The following is a 20692-nucleotide window of genomic DNA, read 5'->3' as shown; positions in this document are numbered from 1 at the left end:
GAAGGTGACCATGCATGCCCAGGATAAAGCACAGGCTCAGAAAAAACCTGAGAAGACCTCAGGTTTACAGATCAGCCTGATACTGGGCACAGAGACAACCTGTAACAATCAAAAGAAAACCAGTAAACAAAAATAATAAAAAATAGCAAACCCCTGAGGAAGGGTGAGAATCTGATTTCTATAATCACCACATTATTAGATTTGAATAATTGGTTTTCAACAACAAAAAAAGTGCAAGGCATGCAAAATAGCAAGAATGTATGGCTTATTCAAAGAGGAAGGAAAAAAAGAAGAAAACACAAACAAAAATCATCCTTAAAAAAGATTTAGTAGCATACATACTAGATAAAGACTTTAAACCAATTGTCTTTAAGACGCTCAAAGGCCTAAGGGAAGATGTATAGAGAATATCAAGAAAATAATGTACAAACAGAATGGAAATGTCAATAGAGAGACTGAAAAGCTAAAAACCAAAATGACATTCTGGAGTAAAAAAAGTATCATAATTGAAACGAATTTACTAAAGATATTTGAAGGCACATTTGGGCAGGAGAAGAAAAAATATCCAAACTTAAAGATGGAATAATGCAGGGTCGGCAGGTGCCATGGTGATTGAGGTGCTGGACACTCCCATATGGCCAACCACTGTTCAAGTCCTGGACCTGGTGGCTTTCTCTCTCTCTCTCTCTCTCTCTCTCTCTCTGTGTGGTCAAATTAAAATAAATGAATAAATAAATAAAATTAAATAAATATTTCTAAAAAAAAAAAAAGATGGAACAATGCAAATAAGTGGCCAGAGGAACAAGGGAAAAAAAATCTTGAGGAAAAATGAACAGTCTTGGGGACCTATGGGACACCATCAAGTAGAACAACATAGGTGTTGTTGAGTCCCAGAAGGAGAAGAGACAAAGAGAAGGGGTAAAAAGACTAAAGAAAAATGACTGAAATTTTCCCAAAGTTGATGAAAGACATGAATGTAAACATCCAAGAAGCTCAGTGACCTCCAGAAAGGATGAACTCTAAGAGACATACACATTATAAGCAAACTATCAGAAGCCAAATATACCGAAACTTGATGGCTACAAAGAGAAGAATTAAGTAACACACTTTGAAAGAACCACTAGGTAAAAGAAAAACTCACAAAGAAAATTAGAAAATAGAGGCAAAGGACCAGCATTTGGCATAATGGTTACATCACTGGACTCCCACATGGTTGACTGCAGTTTCCTGAAGACTTGTACACTGAAAACTACAAAACACTGCTGAAAGAAATTGCAGAAGTTATAAATAAATGGGAAGACATCTCATGTTCATGGATTGGAAGACTTAATAGCATTAAGGTATCAGTAGTTTCCAAAGCATTCTACAGATTCAATGTAATCTTTATCAAAATCTCAATTATTGTTTTTGTGGAAATAGAAAAGTAATAACTTAGAATTTGTATGTGACTTCAAGGGACCACATATAGACACAAAAATATTGAAAAACAAAATTAAAAAGCTAAAGGATTCCCACTTTTCAATTTCAAAATTTATTTCAATGCTATAGTAATCAAGCTACAATAGTAAAGAGGTATAAAATCAACCCAAGTGTCTATTGATAGACAAATGGACCAGTAAAATGTAATGTATAGATATGAAGGATCTTCGAATAGTTAATGGAAAATATATAATATGAAAAAAAACTATATATAAATTTTAAGATTTTTTGCATCAAAATAAATTCATACTTGGGAACCAGCAGTTAGCGTAATGGGTATGTCACTGGACTCCCACGTAGTCGACCGCGGTTTGCGTCCCGGACCCAGTGGCTTAGAACTCACGCCGGGCGCATGTGCGTGCACGCGCAAGATGCCGAGAGGCAAATGAAGGACAAGGGATTGAGGCGTGGCCATCCCCCCGGGGGGTGATTTCTCGCTTTCTGTCTCTCTGTCTCTCTCTGTCTGTCTGGTGAGCGCATGCGCCCTATAGCGAAAAAATAAATCTCAAAAAAAATAAATTCATACTTTAATTCCATTTTCCATGAGTTTTTTGAAGTCTCCTAATATAATGAAACATCATTCAGGACTAAAAGGGAAGAAAATTCTGCCATATGCTACAACATGGATGAACCTTGAGGACATTATGCTAAATGAAATGAGCCTTTCCCAAGAAGACAAATACTTTATAGTTCCATATAGTGAAGACTTAGAGTAGACAAAATTAAAGAAACAGAAAGTAGAAATAATGGATGTCAGAGGCTGAGGAGGAGGGGAGAAAGGGTTATTGTTTAACAGGCATAGAGTTTCAGTTTTACAGGAAGAGTTATAGAGTTCGTTGAGGATGATGGTTGTACATTATGAATATATTTAATAGCACTCAACTGCATCACTTGAGTAAAGATGGTAACTTTTATATGCATTTTTCTACATTGAAAAAGAAGAGGAAATTAAAGTTAGTAACAACAACAAAAGCCTTTGGAAAGTTGCAGACATGTATTTTTTTTTGTCCGCTGTAGGGCACGTGCGCTCGCCAGACAGACAGAGACATAGAGACAGAAAGCGAGAAATCACCCCCTGGGGGGATGGTCATGCCGTAATCCCTTCTCCTCCATTCTCCTCTCAGGATCTTGGGCACACACGCACACGCGCCCGACGTGAGTTCTAAGCCACCGGGTCCGGGATGTGAACCGCAGTCGACTACGTGGGAGTCCAGCGACATAGCCTTTACGGTAACTGCTGGTTCCCTTTTTGGTTTTTTTTTCAGACATGTATTTTTTTAAAGAATTATTTTACTTGACTTTACTTATTTTAATTTGATCAGAGAGGGACAGAATGAAAGAGAGAGAGAAAGTGAGAAAGCAAGCCGCCAGGTCTGGGACTTGAACCATGGTCAGTCATGTGAGAGTCCAACGCCATTAACCACCACACCACCTACTGGCGCCAAGACATGTATTTTTTTTAAAAAGATGCTCTCTTATTCAACCATAATACCATGATCACACCTAAGAAATCTGACGCCAATATAGAAATATTATCTAGTGACCAGCAAATAGCATAATGGTTATGTCACTGGGCTCCCATGTAGTCAACCGCAGTTTGAGTCCTGGATCCAGCGGCTTAAAACTCATGCCAGGCACACATACATATGCATGCCCAAAATCCCAAGAGGAGAATGGAAGAGAAAGGACTGCAGCATGGTCATGCCCCCAGGGTGGTGATTTCTTCCTTTCTCTCTCTCTCTCTTTCTCCAGCAAGTGAACACGCCCTATAACAAAAATTTCTCTCTAAAATAAGTAAGTAAATAAATAAATAATATATATATATGTGTGTGTGTGTGTGTGTGTGTGTGTATAATATATAGTTCATATTCAAAATTAAAAATAAAATAGAAATTAAAAGTTATATTATTACACACAATAAAATTACTGTTAACATACTGGCATCTCATTGCAGTCTTTTCTATACATTTATAATTAGAGCATAGTTGAACACATATTATACATAACGGTATGTTCCTAGCTTTTTTATTTTTTCCAACTAACAGCATATAATACAAATTCTATGATGTCATTTAACATGTTTTATAGAAATAAATGGTGGTGATGTGTCTAGAAGCAGAACTGCTGAGCTGCAAACAGACTGGGTGTGAGTCAGAGACTATTAGGACAGGTCTGTCCACCAGGGATATAAATTTGATTGCATGTGACTTGTGTCAACTTTGGAGAAATCAATAGCAAAATGTAAAGCAAGGGCATGGAAATATTTCTAAATGAGCCATTTAGCCTCTTAGGCAAGTTATATGGCAAAAAATGAAATTCAGAAAGAAAGCAACAAAGTGCCAGGTTTGTCATCTTTAAATTTTACAGCATTTGTTCATTCATTCCTTCAAAATATCAGAAAAATTTAATTTTTAAATTTGTAATAATACTACTTCAAAATTACTAACGTTATCTGGTTATCTAGCAGTTAGAGAAGCTCTAGTCAGTTACGTGTTCAGATCCCTAAAATTCTAATAGCTATTCAATTGAAATAAATAAATCATTCATTTTTATATTTTCCTTCATCAAAAAAGGATTTACAACACTGAGTCAGCAGCACAGTAGAGAATTTATTGCTTTTATGATGTATAGCTACACAGTCCAAACTGCTCTAGTCAGCAACATTTATATCCTGTTCCCTGACTATGCTGAAGAACATCAATGCTATGATATAAAAGTAGTTATTTCATTTTCTGAGCTTTAAATTTGATATAAATTACACTGTTCCAACAGAACACTGAAAAAAGTGAAGTTAGTTAAATGGTTAATTGCCTCAATACCTATACTGAATCAAACACTCAACTTCAACCAAATCAAGTGATTTCCACAAAGTGATGGTATGATTTCTGAACTGTTAAAAAAAAAAAAAATCAACTGAATTTAAATAAACTCTTCTCAGCTTAAGAGTTTCAAAATGCTGCCTAAATTTCAATCTCAAAGATAATTATTTTCAACAAGAGAGAATAAGAGTTTTCAAGACACATCCCTTTACAGAATTCAACAGCAATTTGAACAACTATCCATGCCAAGAAAATAGCTTCGCAACATCTAGGGAATCCAGGTGAAAGATTATAGCACCTGAATGAAGCACAAAAATAAGCAAGGATGCATTGAAGTGGGTATGAAGGACAGTTACACATTACTTCTCCCCTGAGCTTTGTAGCTCTATGCATGGGGAAAGGATTATGTAGTGAGCACAGCAGACTCTAGTACCAAGTTTGTCCCAGCGAACCACCATGCTAGGCTGGCCCAGCAGCCAAAGGATACAGTTCCACTGCTGCACCAGGCTGGCACCCACAACTCCATCTTTCAGGAAAGCCAGGTCTGTCCCACAATGGCTATTATAAAAACAAACAAATAAATGAGGCCCCTTGACACTGTAGTTACAAACTGTGCATAGAGAGTCAGATCTCATGGAGTCAAACGATGTTTGAATCCTGGTCCTGGCAGCTTGAAAAACACACCAGGCACATGTGCGTACATGCCCCAAATCCTGACAGAATGGAGAAATGAAGGAAAAAGGATCACAGCATGAACATGCCCATTGGGGGATGCTTCCTCTCCCCACTCTCTCAACTCACATGCCCTTTGGCAATAAAAAAATTAAAAAAAAAAGAAAAAGGATAACATATATTGACAAGGACGTGGAGACAAAGGAACTTATGTGCATTATTGGAAATGTAAATTGGTATAGTCATTATGGAAAGCTAATATTCTAACACTGGATGCATGTGCTGGTGTGCCCAAAATCCTGAAAGGAGGGAGAAGGAACTGGATTGTGGCGTGACCATTCTCCATGTGGGTGCTTTCTCACTTTCCCTTTCCCTCACTGTTTCATCATCTCTGTGTTAGCAAGTACACATGCCCTCTGACAAGTTTTAAAAATAAATCATTTTTAAAAGAAAGAAATTATACCAACTGAAACACAAAGGAAAAAGAGTTGAGAGAGAATTTAAAAACTGGAAATTTAAAATGGTTTAACATACATGTAATCAGAATCTCAGAAGGAAAGGAGAGAGTAAGAACAAAAGAAAATAAATGAAGAAACAATGGCTAAGAATTTTCCAAAATTAATGACAGACACACAAAAAGCAAACCCAAGAGAACAGTACATTAAGAGAATGACATGCAAGACAAATATGCTGGGGAAATGACAGGCAAGACAAATATGCTGGGGGGGGGGGGAAACCCTAAGTATATCGTATTCTAACTGCTGGAAACAAAAGACAAAGAGTGACTCTTAGAGACACCCAGAGGGAGAGAGAGAGAGAGAGAAAATACAGAGAACAAAGATAAAAGTTACAGGCTGGCCAATGGCATGGTAGTTAAGGCAGATAGAACCCACAAGGCTAACTCTATAATTAGAGTCCCAGACCTGGCAGCCTTAAAACCATGCCAGGAACATGTGTGTGTGTGTGTGTGTGTGTGTGTGTGTGTGTGTGTGTGTGTCCAAAATACTGATAGGAGAATGAAAAAGAGATTACAGGGTTGCCATACACCCCTGGAGGAGGGGTGGCTTTCTCATCTTCCCCTTTCTCTTTCTCCAGCAAGTGCACGCACCCCATAGCAAAATTTAAAAAAATAAAAAATTACAACAGATGGGCCAGCTCCATGGCCTGATAACTACAGAGTTCAGATCCCACATGGCTGACTGTGTGGTTTGAGTCCCAGACCCAGAAGCTTGAGAAATGTGTCATGTGCATATGTATCCTGAAAGGAGGGAGAGAAGGAGAAGGGATTGTGACATGATCATTCCCCCATGGGAGGTATTTTCTCCTCTCCCTCTCTCTGGCATTCTCTAGTAAGTCATGTACCTCCTCGGGAGAAAACAAAAATTACAGCAGACTTTAGTTCAGAAACTCATGCAAGTTAGAAAATTTAAGAGTAATTTTTTTAAGAATTATTTTATTTAACTTTATTTATTATTATTATTTTCCAGTTTGATCAGAGAAAGATGAGAGAGAGAGAGAGAGGTAAAGTGAGAATGCAAACCATCAGGTCCAGGACTTGAATTTCTGTCAGCCATGTGGGAGTCCAGTGCCTTTAAACCACCATGTTACCTACTGGCCCTGAGAGTGATAAATTTTAAGTACTGAGAGAAAACAAAAAACTAAGCATGAGACAAAACAAACTAAAACTTGCCTAAGAGCTAGGCATGATGGCATGAGCCTGTAGTCCCAGCAACTAATGAGGATGAGGAAAAAGGATTTCAAGCTTGACAATAGCCTGAACAACAAATCGTCTGAAAGAACCAGAGTGGTGTCAGGTGCCTATGGTCCCAACTAGTTGGGAAGCTGAGGCAGAAGGATTGCAAATAGCATGACCCTGTCTAAGAAAAAAAAAGACTCAACTATGTGTTGTCTACAATGAAACTCATAACCCCAGAGTTTTTTTTTGTACCAAAATAAAATCAAACTTTTTTTTTTTCGCTATAGGGTGCGTGTGCTCACCAGACAGAGACAGAGAGACAGAAAGCGAGAAATCACCCCCCAGGGGGGATGGCCACGCCGCAATCCCTTCTCCTCCATTCTCCTCTCAGGATCTTGGGCACGCACGCACACGTGCCCGGCGTGAGTTTTAAGCCACCGGGTCCGGGACGTGAACCGCGGTTGACTACGTGGGAGCCCAGCGACATAGCCATTATGCTAAAGCTTTTTTCTAATTCTTAAAGCAAAGCCAAATAATAATGTGATTGAATGTATAAAAGAAAATGAAATGAAAAAATTTTTAAAAATTTAAAAATTTAAAAAAGCAAAGCACTTGATCTCTTCTCTATCACAAACCAAGTTATAAAACTATAAAATGTATTTATAATTATTCTATTTAATGTGCTTTTGTTTCCTAAGTCTTGTCTTCTCAGCCAAGTTATAAGTTCTTTGAGTATAAGACTGTCTTCTAGCCCCTCTCCCTTTTTTCATTGCCAAAGGGCACATGCACTCATGCATGTGCATGAGAGAAAGAGAAAGGAGTGTGGTCATGCTACAATCCTTTTCCCTTAATTTTTATCCATCCCATCAGGATTTTGGACATGCACGCACATGCACTTGATGTGTTTTTCAAGTCACCAGGGCTAGCACTTGAACTGTGTTCAGCCATGTGTGATCTAATTTCCAATACACAGTGGTTAACCACAGTGCTACAGGGCCAGCCCTCTTCTAGCCCATTTATATGCTCTCAACATGTCAGGTACACTATATATACTTTAATAAAACTTATTTTATTTTACCTCTTTTTTTTTTTTTTTTGGAGAGGTTTTCGCTATAGGGCGCAGTGCGCTCGCCAGACAGACAGAGACATAGAGACAGAAAGTGAGAAATCACCCCCCAGGGGGGATGGTCACGCTGCTATCCCTTCTCCTCCATTCTCCTCTCAGGATCTTGGGCACGCACGCACGCACGCACGCACACGCGCCCGGCGTGAGATTTAAGCCACCGGGTCCGAGACACGAACCGCGGTCGACTACGTGGGAGTCCAGCGACATAGCCATTACGCTAGCTGCTGGTTCCCTATTTTACCTCTTTTTAAAAAATTTATTTTACATTCATTCACTGAACATCATCACAGTATATAAAATGTGATTTGCCTTCCAGAATATACTGTATAGTGGCTTAATCATACATGTTATGGTCAAGAAATAATTTTCCATTTCTTGTATATATTTTTTTCTCCCCACCCCCCATTTCTCACCCTCTGACATTTCCCACTCTCCTCCCACATTGTCTCTGGTATCTGTAGTTGCTTTCCATTCCTTTTTTCCCCCCACATTTTATTGATTCACAAAATATCTTAATTAACTACTTTCAATAGCAAGTTCAGCTGACATATACATATCTGTGAACACATGTTTGACTTTAGGCATAAAACTCTGTGAGTAGAATGAATATACTATAAAGTTGCACCTAGCTGAGGCTATATAGCTTACTGCTGTCATTAAATAGGTACTTTTAAATATATTTTTTAATTTCAAGAAAGGCAATTTTAGCTTTAATAAATCCAAATTAAAAAATGTTAAGAACTTTGCTTAAGACTTAAAGCCAGGAAACAGGTTAGGATTCTTCAAATAGTAGGTACACCGACCTGTCAACAACTCAAGACAAGACAAAAATCCTTAACTCTGAAAAACAAAGCATAGACACAGATCAGTAATGCAGTCAAAAGTCATAAAATTCTGGGACCAGCAGTTAGTGTAATGGCTATGTCGCTGGACTCTCATGTAGTTGACTATGGTTTGATTCCCGGACCCGGTGGCTTAAACTCACGCCGGGCGTGTGTGCGTGCGTGTCCAAGATCCCAAGAGGAGAATGGAGGAGAAGGGAGTGCAGCGTGGCCATTCCCCCGGGGGGTGATTTCTCGCTTTCTGTCTCTCTGTCTCTCTCTGGCGAGCACGCACACCCTATAGCAAAAAAAACTCTCCAAAAAAAAGAAAAAAAAGTCGTTAAAATTCTATTTTACCAGTTCAGTCTCATGTACTTAATCTATCTTCTGTTGTGGTCCAATCGTTCCGTTTAAATTCTGGAAGATAATATTTAACTCCGGACTTGCCCCTACCATTAAGCTAGCTGTTTTCTTAGTTGTTTTTTAACTCTTATTTCTGCGTGTCTCACTTAAGTTTCCTGATACATAACACTCCCTTTAGAACTTCTTGGAGAACTGGTTTGGTATCTGGTAAATTCTTTCAGGTTTTATCTGAGAATGTTCTTGTGTTCTCTTCCCATATGAAGGATACTCTTGCCGAGTATAGTATTCTTGGTTGAAATTGTTTTTCACTCAACACTTTGAATATATTTTCCCATTCTTTCCTTACTCACATTACTTCCGATGAGCGATTCAGTTAGCCTGATGGGATATCCTTTGTAGGTAACTTGATGTTTCTCTGTTGACAAATTTTAGTATCTTGTCTTTGTCTGTGGTTTTGGTCAATCTAGTTATAATGTGTCTTGGAGAAGATCTTGGGTTGATTCTATTTGGGGTCCTTTGTATTTCTTGGGTCTGGATCTTTGAATGTCTCTCTAAGTTTGGAAAGTTTTCTTCCACGATTTTATGGAATAGATTACCAATGCCTTTATTAGTCTTTTCACTTTCTGGGATATTGATTATCCAGATGTTTAGACATTTAATAGTATCTATTTTTTGTATATTATTCTCATTTTTGGGGGCTATTTTTCTCAGTCTTCATGGTAGATTTTTCTAGTCCACCGATTCTGTCTTCTATATCTGAGATCTATCTTCTGTAGGATCTAGTCTGCTTTTAATAATATCAAGGGAGGTTTTCACTTCCCGTATGATAGCCTTTATCTCTAACAGTTTCATGTTGTTTTATGGTGCGTATTTCCTCTTTCAGATCATGCAAGAACTTCCTCACCTCCTGGAACTGATTGGCTCTTTTCTCCTGGCTGTTCTGCTGTTCATTGTTTCTCTTCTCTTGCATCTGTTAGCTTTGTCACTATAAATATTCTAAATTCTTCATCAGACATTTATGCAAGTTCCATTGGTCTGTCTGTCTGTGGATAAAGTGGAGTTATTCTTTTCCCTTGGAGGAAAGATATTTTCTAGGTTTCTCATACTTCTTGTGCTTCTGCAGTGATTTCTAGTCATCTCATGGGTTATACGTTTCTTCCTAATTTCTAGAAGTTCAATCTGAACATTTAGAGGCAAGCAGTAGGAGGTGATCTGCAGTGTCATTGCCATTCTTTTTTTCTCCCTTCATGTGGCAAAATCAGTGGGGATTGATAAATATGTTGACCCTAATAGTATTTGGATGTTTAGCTACATTCACTTAGACCTGTCTAGACAATGAGTGGAGGCTAGCAGCAAAGTGATGAAGGTAAAAGGAAAAGAATTATAAATAAATAAGGGAAAAAAGAGAGATAGAAAACAGGAAAAAAGTCAACCAAAAAATTTATTTTTTAAAAAAACAATGAAAACTTTTTGGTGCTATTGCACGGTGGTGCAAAGCACTAGTTCTCAGCTCTAATGGAGGAGTCAGTCTTCTGAAGGCCTGCCCTTTTGCCTCTCCTAAATGGGAGGGAGGAAAGAGGATTATTAGACAAAGAGAGATAGAAGGATACAGGGATCCCTTCCAGTAAAGAATGGGATCTGGAGGGTGAAATCACAGCAGAAAATCTTCATTACTCTTAGTCCCTGAAATCACTAGCTCTCAGTTCCAATAGAAGAGTCAGTCTTCCTCTAAAGGCCTGCACTTTTGCCTCTCCTCTTGAGAACGGGGTGTGGCGGATGAAGTTTCAGCAAAAAAAAAACATTATTCTTATTAGTCCCTGAAAGCACTAGTTCTCAGCTCCAATAGAGAAATCATTCTTCTGAAGGCATGCCCTTTTGCTTTTCCACTTGAGAATGGTGTGTGGAGGGTGAAGTCTCAGCAGAAAATCTTCATTAGTTTTAGTCCCTGAAAGCACTAGTTCTCAGCTCCAATGGAGGAGTCAGTCTTCTGGAGGCCTGCCCTTATACCTCTCCTCCCTCATTTCTTGATACATGAAAATCTAACTATTCTGGGGTGCTAACCATTATTCTATTTAAAGTAAATTAAACCATGGAATCACTAGATCACTAAGGGTAAAACCAATTTTGAACCTCTTAACAAACAACAAAGTTCCAACTTTTTTCTCCTTTCTCATGTATAATAAGGGTCTTTATTATACCAAAACAATCAATTATAAAAATACAATCAGGGGGGTAATAAAATAAATACCTAGTATGAAAACTAAAACTCTAGCTTTTTAAAAGTTTATTTTTCTCATGAGAGGGAGACAGAGAGACAGGGACAGGCACCCTGAAAGGGGTCCTGATGCCACAATCGACCCCAACTTCAACAGCCTGGATAATGGGACATGCACATGCACACCTGGCATGTTAAGGGAAGTTCTAAGATGTGAACTCAGGACCTTTCTCATGTACATCCAATTGCATTACCAAACCACCACCATCTGGCCCCAAAAACACCATCTTTTTTCTTTTTTTTTTTTTTTGCGAAATGTTTGCTATTGGGCATGTGCACTTGGTAGAGACACAGAGAGACAGAAAGCAAGAAATCTCACCCTGAAGGGGATGGCTATGCCACAATCCCTTCTCCTTCATTCTCAGGATTTTGAGCATGCACGAACATGTGCTCAGTGTGAATTTCAAGTCACCAGGTTTGGTACTCAAACTGTGGTTGACCATGTGCAAGTCCATCACCTTAACCAGCATGCCACCTACCGGTCCCAAAACTCCATCTTTTGAACTGAAATCTTCATGATTCAACCAGCTGTTGAAAGTTTGGGGTTTTTAAAAAAATACAGTCCATTTCTTTCTTAAATTATTTCTATCATTAGGAAGGCTTAATTGGTTGTGGATGCACTAAAGAATATAATAGGTATATTTTGTGGATTCGCTAAAGAAGCAGGATAGACTTTCACTCAAAATTTGGTTTGCATATTGAGACTGATGGTGCATATATATGCCAATAAGGTACGAAAAGGTTTTTCTATTCATATAATAAAGCTTTCTGGGAGACCAAGACAAACCTTCCAGCATGGTCTGAAAATGTCTTAGGAAAGCAGGGAAGGAGACTGGCTTGAGTTTTCATGACAGTTAAAAAGCGGGGCTAGGATGACGGTTCCCATACATGGTTTGAACTTCCTGTTGACATCAAAGGAAGGGAGCAATCAGACTTTCTTAGTTTCATCAGATGTGGAGTATAAGGGGGAAAAGAAGTTTAAGATCTGTCAGCAGTCACATCAAAATATGGAGTCAGACTTTCTATTACTTGATAACTCAATCCAACCAATTTAAAAGCACAAAATACAAAGAAGATACTGACCAATATGTTTATATAATTTCATCAAACTTTAAATATCTTCATTTAAACTACAATTAATTGACAAAAATATAAAATATTAAGATAAGTTGCTTTATATTAAAGACAGAAAACAAAGTTTTAAAAAATATTTTATTTAACTTAATTAATTAATTAATTTTTAATTTGACCAGAGAGGGACAGAGAGAGAGAGAAAGTGAAAAAGCAAGCCACCAGGTCCAGGACTCAAACCATGGTTGGCCACATGGGAGTCCAGGATCCTTAACTACCATACCACCTGCCAGCCCCGGAAAACAAAATTTTAAATGTTCTTCACAAAAGGTGTAAACAAAGAAATGTTTTAACAAGATTACCAATGAAAACAACAATCCAATTTTCAGAAATTACTCTAATTTTTCACATTTCATTTTCTTTCATTAAAAATATTAGCATAACTAATAGAATCTTACCACTTGTTGCATTACAAGAAAATAAGATTTTATTCACTATCAATTAAACAGTCTTTGAAATTATTAGAATACTACCCTATGTACTATCAACAGTGAAGCATAAATGAAACCTAAGAATTTTTTTAAAAAATTTTAGTAGCTCAAGTACACCTCAGCACTAATTCTCACATTTATGACTAAAAGGTCTTCTGATGTCCTTAAGGAGTTCTTTTTTTAAAATCAAAGCACCTAATATACTACCAGAATAAAATTTAGGTTCCAGAGAGAAGCTGGCTTAATATTTATAATAGTGATTAATGGAAAAAAGATCAAATTCTAATAAGATTAATAAAATTTCTGCCTGAACATGGGCTGCAAAATAAATAGTAATTAACTAAGGCCACTAATAAAAACAAAATACTCAATATTTAAATATTTAAATAAATATAATCAAACAATATAACTATGGTAACTCATTATTGCTTTAATCAGCAAATGAAAATTGTATTAATGTTTCAATAATGTAAATTTATGCCCTAGCAGATTACATAGTAAAATAATTTAAAAAATTAATAACTAGTTCAGAAAAAAGTAAACTGTGTTGTATTTTGTGAGGAAGATGAAAAACCTTTTAAAGAAGAAGGTACTGAGTTTTGATCCTGTACAAATGAAAATGGAAAACTAAAATCATCTTTTCCAGCTCCAAATGTATGGGTTGAAGAGTCTGAAGGAAAAGAAAATGTAAATGCATCTTCTCCTTCTGGTTTTCCAAATAAGTTACCTGAGGAAGATAAAAATTACAGCATCATGCTACTGGTGTTATATAAAATTTGCATGACCTACTAAAATTACAGTATACTGCATACAATAAATAGAGTAACACTGAATCATTTATCTATTTAGCAAATATTTAACTGTATTCCTCTTACAGGCAAGGCATTGTCCTCAGTACTAAAGAGACTAAAACTTAAACCCGACATTCAAGTAATTGTAATTCAAATATATCAAGAACTAGTATACAAAGTAGAAAGTGGGATGTAACACCAGAAGAGAAGAAAGAGAATAGCACAGAGGCACAAAAACATGCATACACAGGAAATATTAGAATAACAGAAATCAGTTCATCTTGGCAGGAGCACTGAGAACTAAAAAAGATGTATTAAATGGAAAGTAATGAAGAAGGGCTTGGAAAGAAGGTATATATTATCACTATATATTATCATTTTGTAGATAATAGGAAGCCAGTAAAGGTTTTCAATCAGAGACATGACCTGATTTGACCTGCTTTATAAAGTTTATTCAGGAAAGAATGTGTAGAAAGGCTAAACCATAGGATAATCAAAAGAAAAAAAATCCTATTGTCCACCCATTATAATCTTAGCAAAGGAAATGAAAAAAAAAATTGCTGGATCTGAGATGTACTGCATAAGTCACATTTATTCAACTATATTTATTAACTACAATATACCATTCATGATATTGTTCAAGGAGATTGATAAATACTGATGAGTTATACAGTTTTAAAAGGATTTTTTGGGGGAGGGGGCTGAAGGACACATGTATTCACTGGAAATAGACAGAAAGAGACAAAGTGAGAAACTACCTCCCCCCTCTCCCTCAGGGTTGATGACCATACCAATATCCCTTCCCTTCCATTCTCTTCTTAGAATTTTAGGCATGCATGCACACATGCATGACATGTGTTTCAAGCTGCCATGTCTGGAACTCTAGCTGCAAAGTCTGCCATGTGGGATCCAGCCACCTCAACCACCATGGCACTGGCTGGTTCTTAAAAGGAATTTTTAAATATGAGAACATGTACCCTATGGGCAAAAGGAAACATAGAGTCCTTGAATTAAAGGAATCTGTGATCTAGAAGAGATTTCACATATATTTATAAATAACTAATGATAGAAAGTGAAATTTTAAAAGTATAAAAAAAGAAGTATCATTCAGAAAAGTGAGGGATGAATCTTTTTTAGAATAGAAGATTGAGGGGAGAGGGACCAGCAGTTGGTGTAATGGCTATGTCGCTGGACTCCCATGTAGTAGACCATGGTTTGAGTCCTGGACCCGGTGGCTTAAACTCACGCCAGGCGCGTGTGTGCCCAAGATCCCTAGAAGAGAATGGAGGAGAAGGGATTGCGGCTTGGCCATCCCCCCTGGGGGGTGATTTCTCGCTTTCTGTCTCTATGTGTCTCTCTGTCTGTCTGGCGAGCGCATGCACCCTATAGCAAAAACCTCTCTAAAAAAAAAAAAGGAAAAAAGAAAAAAAAGAGGGAGCCACTAATGGTATCTAACTGGGACAGTGACATGGCCAATATTATACATATGGAAGATTATTAAGGTTTAGACCATAGGAAAACTGAGAGGACAGAAAGACCAATTAGGATGTTACTGCAGTAATCAGAGTAGATGATTAAGAGCTTGAAACATAATGGTTTAAAGAAAAATAGAAAAGAAAAAAATATTTCCATATGGGACCGGCAGTTAGTGTAATGGCTATGTTGCTGGACTCCCATGTAGTCTACTGCAGTTAGAGTCCCAGACTCAGAGACTTAAACTCACGCTGGGCGTGTGTGCGTGCGTGCCCAAGATCCAGAGAGAATGGAGGAGAAGGGATTGCGGCTTGGCCATCCCCCCTGGGCGGTGATTTCTCACTTTCTGTCTCTCTGTCTGTCTCTGTCTGGTGAGTGCACACGCCCTACAGTGAAAACCTCTCCAAAAAAAAAAATTTTTTTTCCAAAAAAGAACTGATAAAACTTGATAACTAGCTAAATGCAGTCATAAGCATAGAGGGAAGTTAAAATTATCACTGATATTCTGAATCTTGGCAACCAGAATAATGGAGGTATCATTAGGGAAATCAGAAAGAGAACAAGTTGGATTTCAGATATGCTGAGGTTTGTTTTGGGGGGGAGGTTTTTACCATAAGGCGCATGTGCTCGCCAGACAGAGAGAGACAGAGAGACAGAAAGCGAGAAATCACCCCCCAGGGGGGATGGCCACGCCGCAATCCCTTCTCCTCCATTCTCCTCTCCGGATCTTGGGCACACATGCACACACAACTGGCATGAGTTTTAAGCCACCAGGTCCGGGACTCAAACCGCGGTTGACTACATGGGAGTCCAGTGACATAGCCATTACGCTAACTGCTGGTCCCAGATATGCTGAGTTTTTCATGTCAAAAGATGGCTAAGATATAAAGAGATTTCAATTACATGATCAGAAATAAGGTCAGAGTTTAGAAGAAGTCAGTGCAGGAAGATATGAATTTTGTCATCATCTGTATTATGTTTCAAAATACTGAAGTGAATGAGCGTCAAATGAATGAGAATGTCAAAAAAGAGAACTTAAGTAAATTTAAAATTTTAGATGACACTGATGTAATAAATGTCTATAATCAGTAAATTCCGGGGACCAGCAGGTGGTGTGGTGGTGAAGGTGCTGGACACTCCCATATGGCTGACCGTGGTCCGAGTCCTGGCTCTGGTGGCTTGCTTTCTCACTTTTCTCCCTCTCTCTCCCTGTGTCTCTCTCTGGTCAAAATAAATGAATGAATAAATAAAATAAAATAAATAATTATTTTTTAAAAATCAGTAAATTCATCCTCATCTGACAGCATAAATATCATTTATAAAAATCCCCAAATCTATGTCTCTATCACATTGAATTGCAGATTTATATATGTGTAACTTCCTCCTTTACTTTCACTTAATTATCTAATAAATGAGTTTTCAATTATAACACTTACAAAACTAAATCCCTAGATATTTCCAATCTAAAATTAATTTCTATAGCCTTGGTAACTTCATTATTACAAGTTATGCATGTCAAAACCTAAGCATAGTGCTTGTTTCTCTCTGTCCTTTTATCTAGTCCATAAACAAATACTTCCATATCTATCTTCAGAAAACTTGATAGCCAAAATCAGATATCTTCTCCTCACTTCCATCCTAGCTATCATCAATGCGCACTTGTATTAATTTAATAGCATCTTGAGACCAGCAGGTGGTATAGTGGTTAAGACGCTGGATTCCCACATGGTCTACCATGGTATGAGTTCCAGACCTGGGAGCTTGAACATCACTTTGACATGTATGCATGTGTGCCCAAAATCCTGAGAGGAGAATGGAGGAGAAAGGGTTATGGTATAGCTATCCCCCCCAAGGGGTGATTTCTTACTTTCCCTCTCTCTGTTTCTCTCTCTCCAGCAAGTACATGTGCCCTATGGCAAATAAAAATTAATTGATTTTTAAAAACTTTAAAAATAAAAAAGTGCCTCAATCTGTCTCCTGCTTTTGCCCTTTTTCTATAGTCTTTTCTCCACATAGCAACCAGAGTAATTCTTTAAAAACTGGTCATATCATTTCCATCCTTTTCTCAAAACCCTCTAATGGGCCTAGCCATAGTGACAGGGCAACCACTGAACAATTCTAGAGCCATATGGAAAGTTTTAGGGTTCAAATTCCTGGTCAACATGAACATGTAGGATATGCCCATGAGCACACTCATGATCCTGGCTAGCTGGTAGGCTACGGGGAGGATCACAGTGCAGCAGGATCCTGTTAGGGATCTCTCTCACTAACAAGAAATAAACAAACAAAACAAAAACCCTTAAAAAACAATAAAACCCTACAAGACTTCCTATCTTACTCAGAAAAGAAAAAAAAAAGTCCTTAGTCTATAGGTCCCACATTGTTTCTCTTCCAACCTGTCTGATTTAATCTATTTATTTCTCCTTCTTTATTTATATCTATATTCCATGATATATTTATATCTATTTATTCCATTCTAATTATACCAATTTACCTGCTTTCCAATGAACATATTGAGCATATTCCCATTCAAAGATCTTTTCACCCTTTGCCTGAAACAACTTTCCCAGTTTCTTATATCTGCACCTTCTTTAGGCCAGCCAAACCCTCTTTTTCTTTATAAAATCATGTAGTCTCAAGTATTTCAGTTAGCAATGCAATAATGAACTCAGAAAAGAGCTCTGCTCAAATGTTATCCTTTAGTGATGTTTTCCTTGACTTTCTTGTAACATAGCAACCACTTTCCCAATCCAACTACTCCCTATTCCCCCTATTCTGATTTACTTTTCTTTGTAGTATCAAGCCTGGGCTGATTGGGATCCACCAGAAAAACAAACAAACAAACAAACAAAAAACAAAAACAAACTTTGGAGTCTGACTTCTCACAGCACCGTTTTCTTAGAAAATACAAAATTAAGGAAAATAAAGATTGTTGTCTCTGTCTAGTCTGCTATGTAGGACTGCCCCTGAATTACAGGAGCTTTGAGTTTAACATACAAGCATGAATCTCATGACTATAGAATGACATAAGAGACTGGTGGGAACTGAGGCTGCAATTTATATGTAAAGGTGACACCTAAAACTCATACATGTACCATGACTCTTCTCCATAGCAGCCTGACATGTCCCAGGTGGGTAAGGTGGCAAAAGGAAGCTATTACCAGGCTAGCTTATTACTTCAATAGCTTATCGGCCTCTCAATAAGACAAAGATCCTGTATCTGCCACTATCTCCTAATTTTATCTTTCTATAAAGTAAAGCAAATGCAGTATTAGATTAAAAACTGTAACATGTGAGTCTGACTGCCAGTCCAAACCCATAACAACTGCTATTTATGTTGACATATTGGTCTATTTTTTCTCTCTCTCACTAGAACATAAATCCTCTGAGAATTTTGCATTGTCTATTGTTCTCTTACCAGAGACAAAATCAGTACCTTATATAAAATATAATATAATATAATACACACACACACACACACACACACACACACACACATATACATATTTACATTTACATGTTGGAAGAATTACAATTGATAGATAAAAGAAGATCTAATAAAAAAGTAAGCACCAGAAAGATAGGAAGAAATCCAAAATATCTCAGAAAGAAATCCCATCAAAAATTGCCAAGGGATTATGGTAATAAATACAAGATACCCATAATATCTGATATTTGGGAAGATATTAGTAATCTTAGAGAAAGCAAGTTTTGGTAAAACAGAGGAAAAATTAAGTTGTTTTAAAAAATGATCAGTGAGTACTGCAGAAATAACAGTAATTTTTAAAGAATAAGCATCTAAAAAATCAGTTAAAAATAATCTAAATACTAACAGGAAAACTTAACTTTTTTTTTTTTTTGAGAGGTCTCTGCTATAGGGTGTGTGTGCTCGCCAAAAAGACAGAAAGAGACAGAGAGACAGAAAGTGAGAAATCACCCCCCAGAGGGGACGATGGCCATACCACAATCCCTTCTCCTCCATTCTCCTCTCAGGATCTTGGGCACGCACGCACACATGCCCGGCATGAGTTTAAGCTACTGGGTCCGGGACTCAAACCATGGTTGACTACATGGGAGTCCAGCAACATAGTCATTACACTAACTACTGGTCCCAAAAACTTAACATTTTTATATGTAGTAAATTTCAAATCACTTACCAATTTCTTGTTGTGATGAGAGAGGATTTAAATTTCCTGCCGAATAATGTTCATTAAACTGGAAAATAATTTTTATTAAATACTTTTGAAATCAGTTTAACAGTATATATTACATTTTTATTTGAATCTAAAGCCTTACTATTCTAATACACAGAATTAGAGTATACATAAGAGCAACTTTCTATATAGCACACTTAAAAAGTGACCTATCCAGGCCAGCAGGTAGCATGGTGATTAAGGCTCTGGACTCCCATATGACCGAATGCAGTTTGAGTCTTGGGTCTGGCAGCTTGCTTTCTCATTTTTCCCTCTAGATAGAATCTGTTTCTGGTCAAATTAAATAATAATAGTAGTAGTAGTAATAATAAATAAAATAAAATAAATAATATATTTTTTAAAAATAGTGATCTACTAGGGCCAGCAGATGGCATGGTGGTTAATGTGCTGGATTCTCACACGACTGACCACAGTTCGAGTTCCAGACATGGTGGCTTGCTTTCTTACTTCCTTTCTTTTTTTCTCTCTCTCTCTGGTGAGCACACAGGCCATATAGCAAATTAAAATAATAATTACTATTGGAACCAGCAGTTAGTGTAATGGCTATGTCGCTGGACTCCCACGTGGTCAACCGCGCGGTTCGAGTCCTGTACCGGGTGGCTTAAAACTCATGCCAGGCACGTGTGCATGCGTGCCCAAGATCCCGAGAGGAGAATGGCGGAGAAGGGATTGTGGCATGACATCCCCCCTGGGGGGGGGGGGTGATTTCTCGCTTTCTGTCTCTCTGTCTCTCTCTGTCTGGTGAGCGCACGCACCCTATAGCAAAAAAAACTCTCAAAAAAAAATAATTACTATTATAATAAATAAAATTAAATAAGTAATTCCTTAAAAAAATACAAAATCTGTATTTTGATCTTCAAAATCTGTCATTTACTTATTAAAATAAGGCCTATTGATTTGATTCTGGCAATAGATATTAATAGGTAGGCCAGTAGTTGGCATAACAGTGAGGGTGCTGGATTCCCACATGGCCAATGATGGTTTGAGACCCAGACATAGTGGAGCATTTTTCAGATTTGTAATATATAAAATTTGTTTAAAAGTTGAACCTATTAATATTTTAAAAAAGTCAAATTCATTTTTAAACTACTTTAACTGAAATTTAAATAATCCCTATCCTGAGATTCTTTTTTTTTAATGAATAGATGCAAATTTCGGGGTATCTGAAGTTGAAAACAGGAAGATAACAGGGAAGGTCACTATATTATCGATACTCAAAAATTTTTTAAAAATTGCCTTGGGGCTGGCAGGTGGTTAAGGGACTAGACCCTCACATGACCAACTACAGTCCCAGACCTGGAAGCTCATTTTCTCACTTTTCCTTTCTTTCTCTCTCACCATATTAAAAAATAATAATAACAAATAAAATAAATAATTCTTTCAAGAAAAAAATGCCTCTGT

The 20692-nt window shown here is 37.4% G+C and overlaps 1 protein-coding gene across 1 annotated transcript in view; it reads right to left on the bottom strand.

The window, feature by feature from the left end:
* Window positions 1–13340: 13340 nt before the first annotated feature.
* CUNH14orf39 (chromosome unknown C14orf39 homolog) overlaps window positions 13341–20692 on the bottom strand; it is a 62694-nt gene continuing 55342 nt past the window's right edge. Inside the window, exons 17-18 of the mRNA XM_006144813.1 lie at window positions 19235–19292; window positions 13341–13540 (exon numbers count right to left, since the gene is read on the bottom strand). Of these exons, the coding sequence (XP_006144875.1) occupies window positions 13341–13540; window positions 19235–19292 (258 nt within the window). The remainder of the gene's footprint in view (window positions 13541–19234; window positions 19293–20692) is intronic.

The sequence above is a fragment of the Tupaia chinensis genome, unplaced genomic scaffold, assembly GCF_000334495.1.
Source record: "Tupaia chinensis unplaced genomic scaffold, TupChi_1.0 Scaffold000133_1, whole genome shotgun sequence".
Lineage (NCBI taxonomy): Eukaryota > Metazoa > Chordata > Mammalia > Scandentia > Tupaiidae > Tupaia > Tupaia belangeri.
Note: the sequence above shows the minus strand (reverse complement) of the source record. Positions and strands in the feature narration are given on the sequence as shown.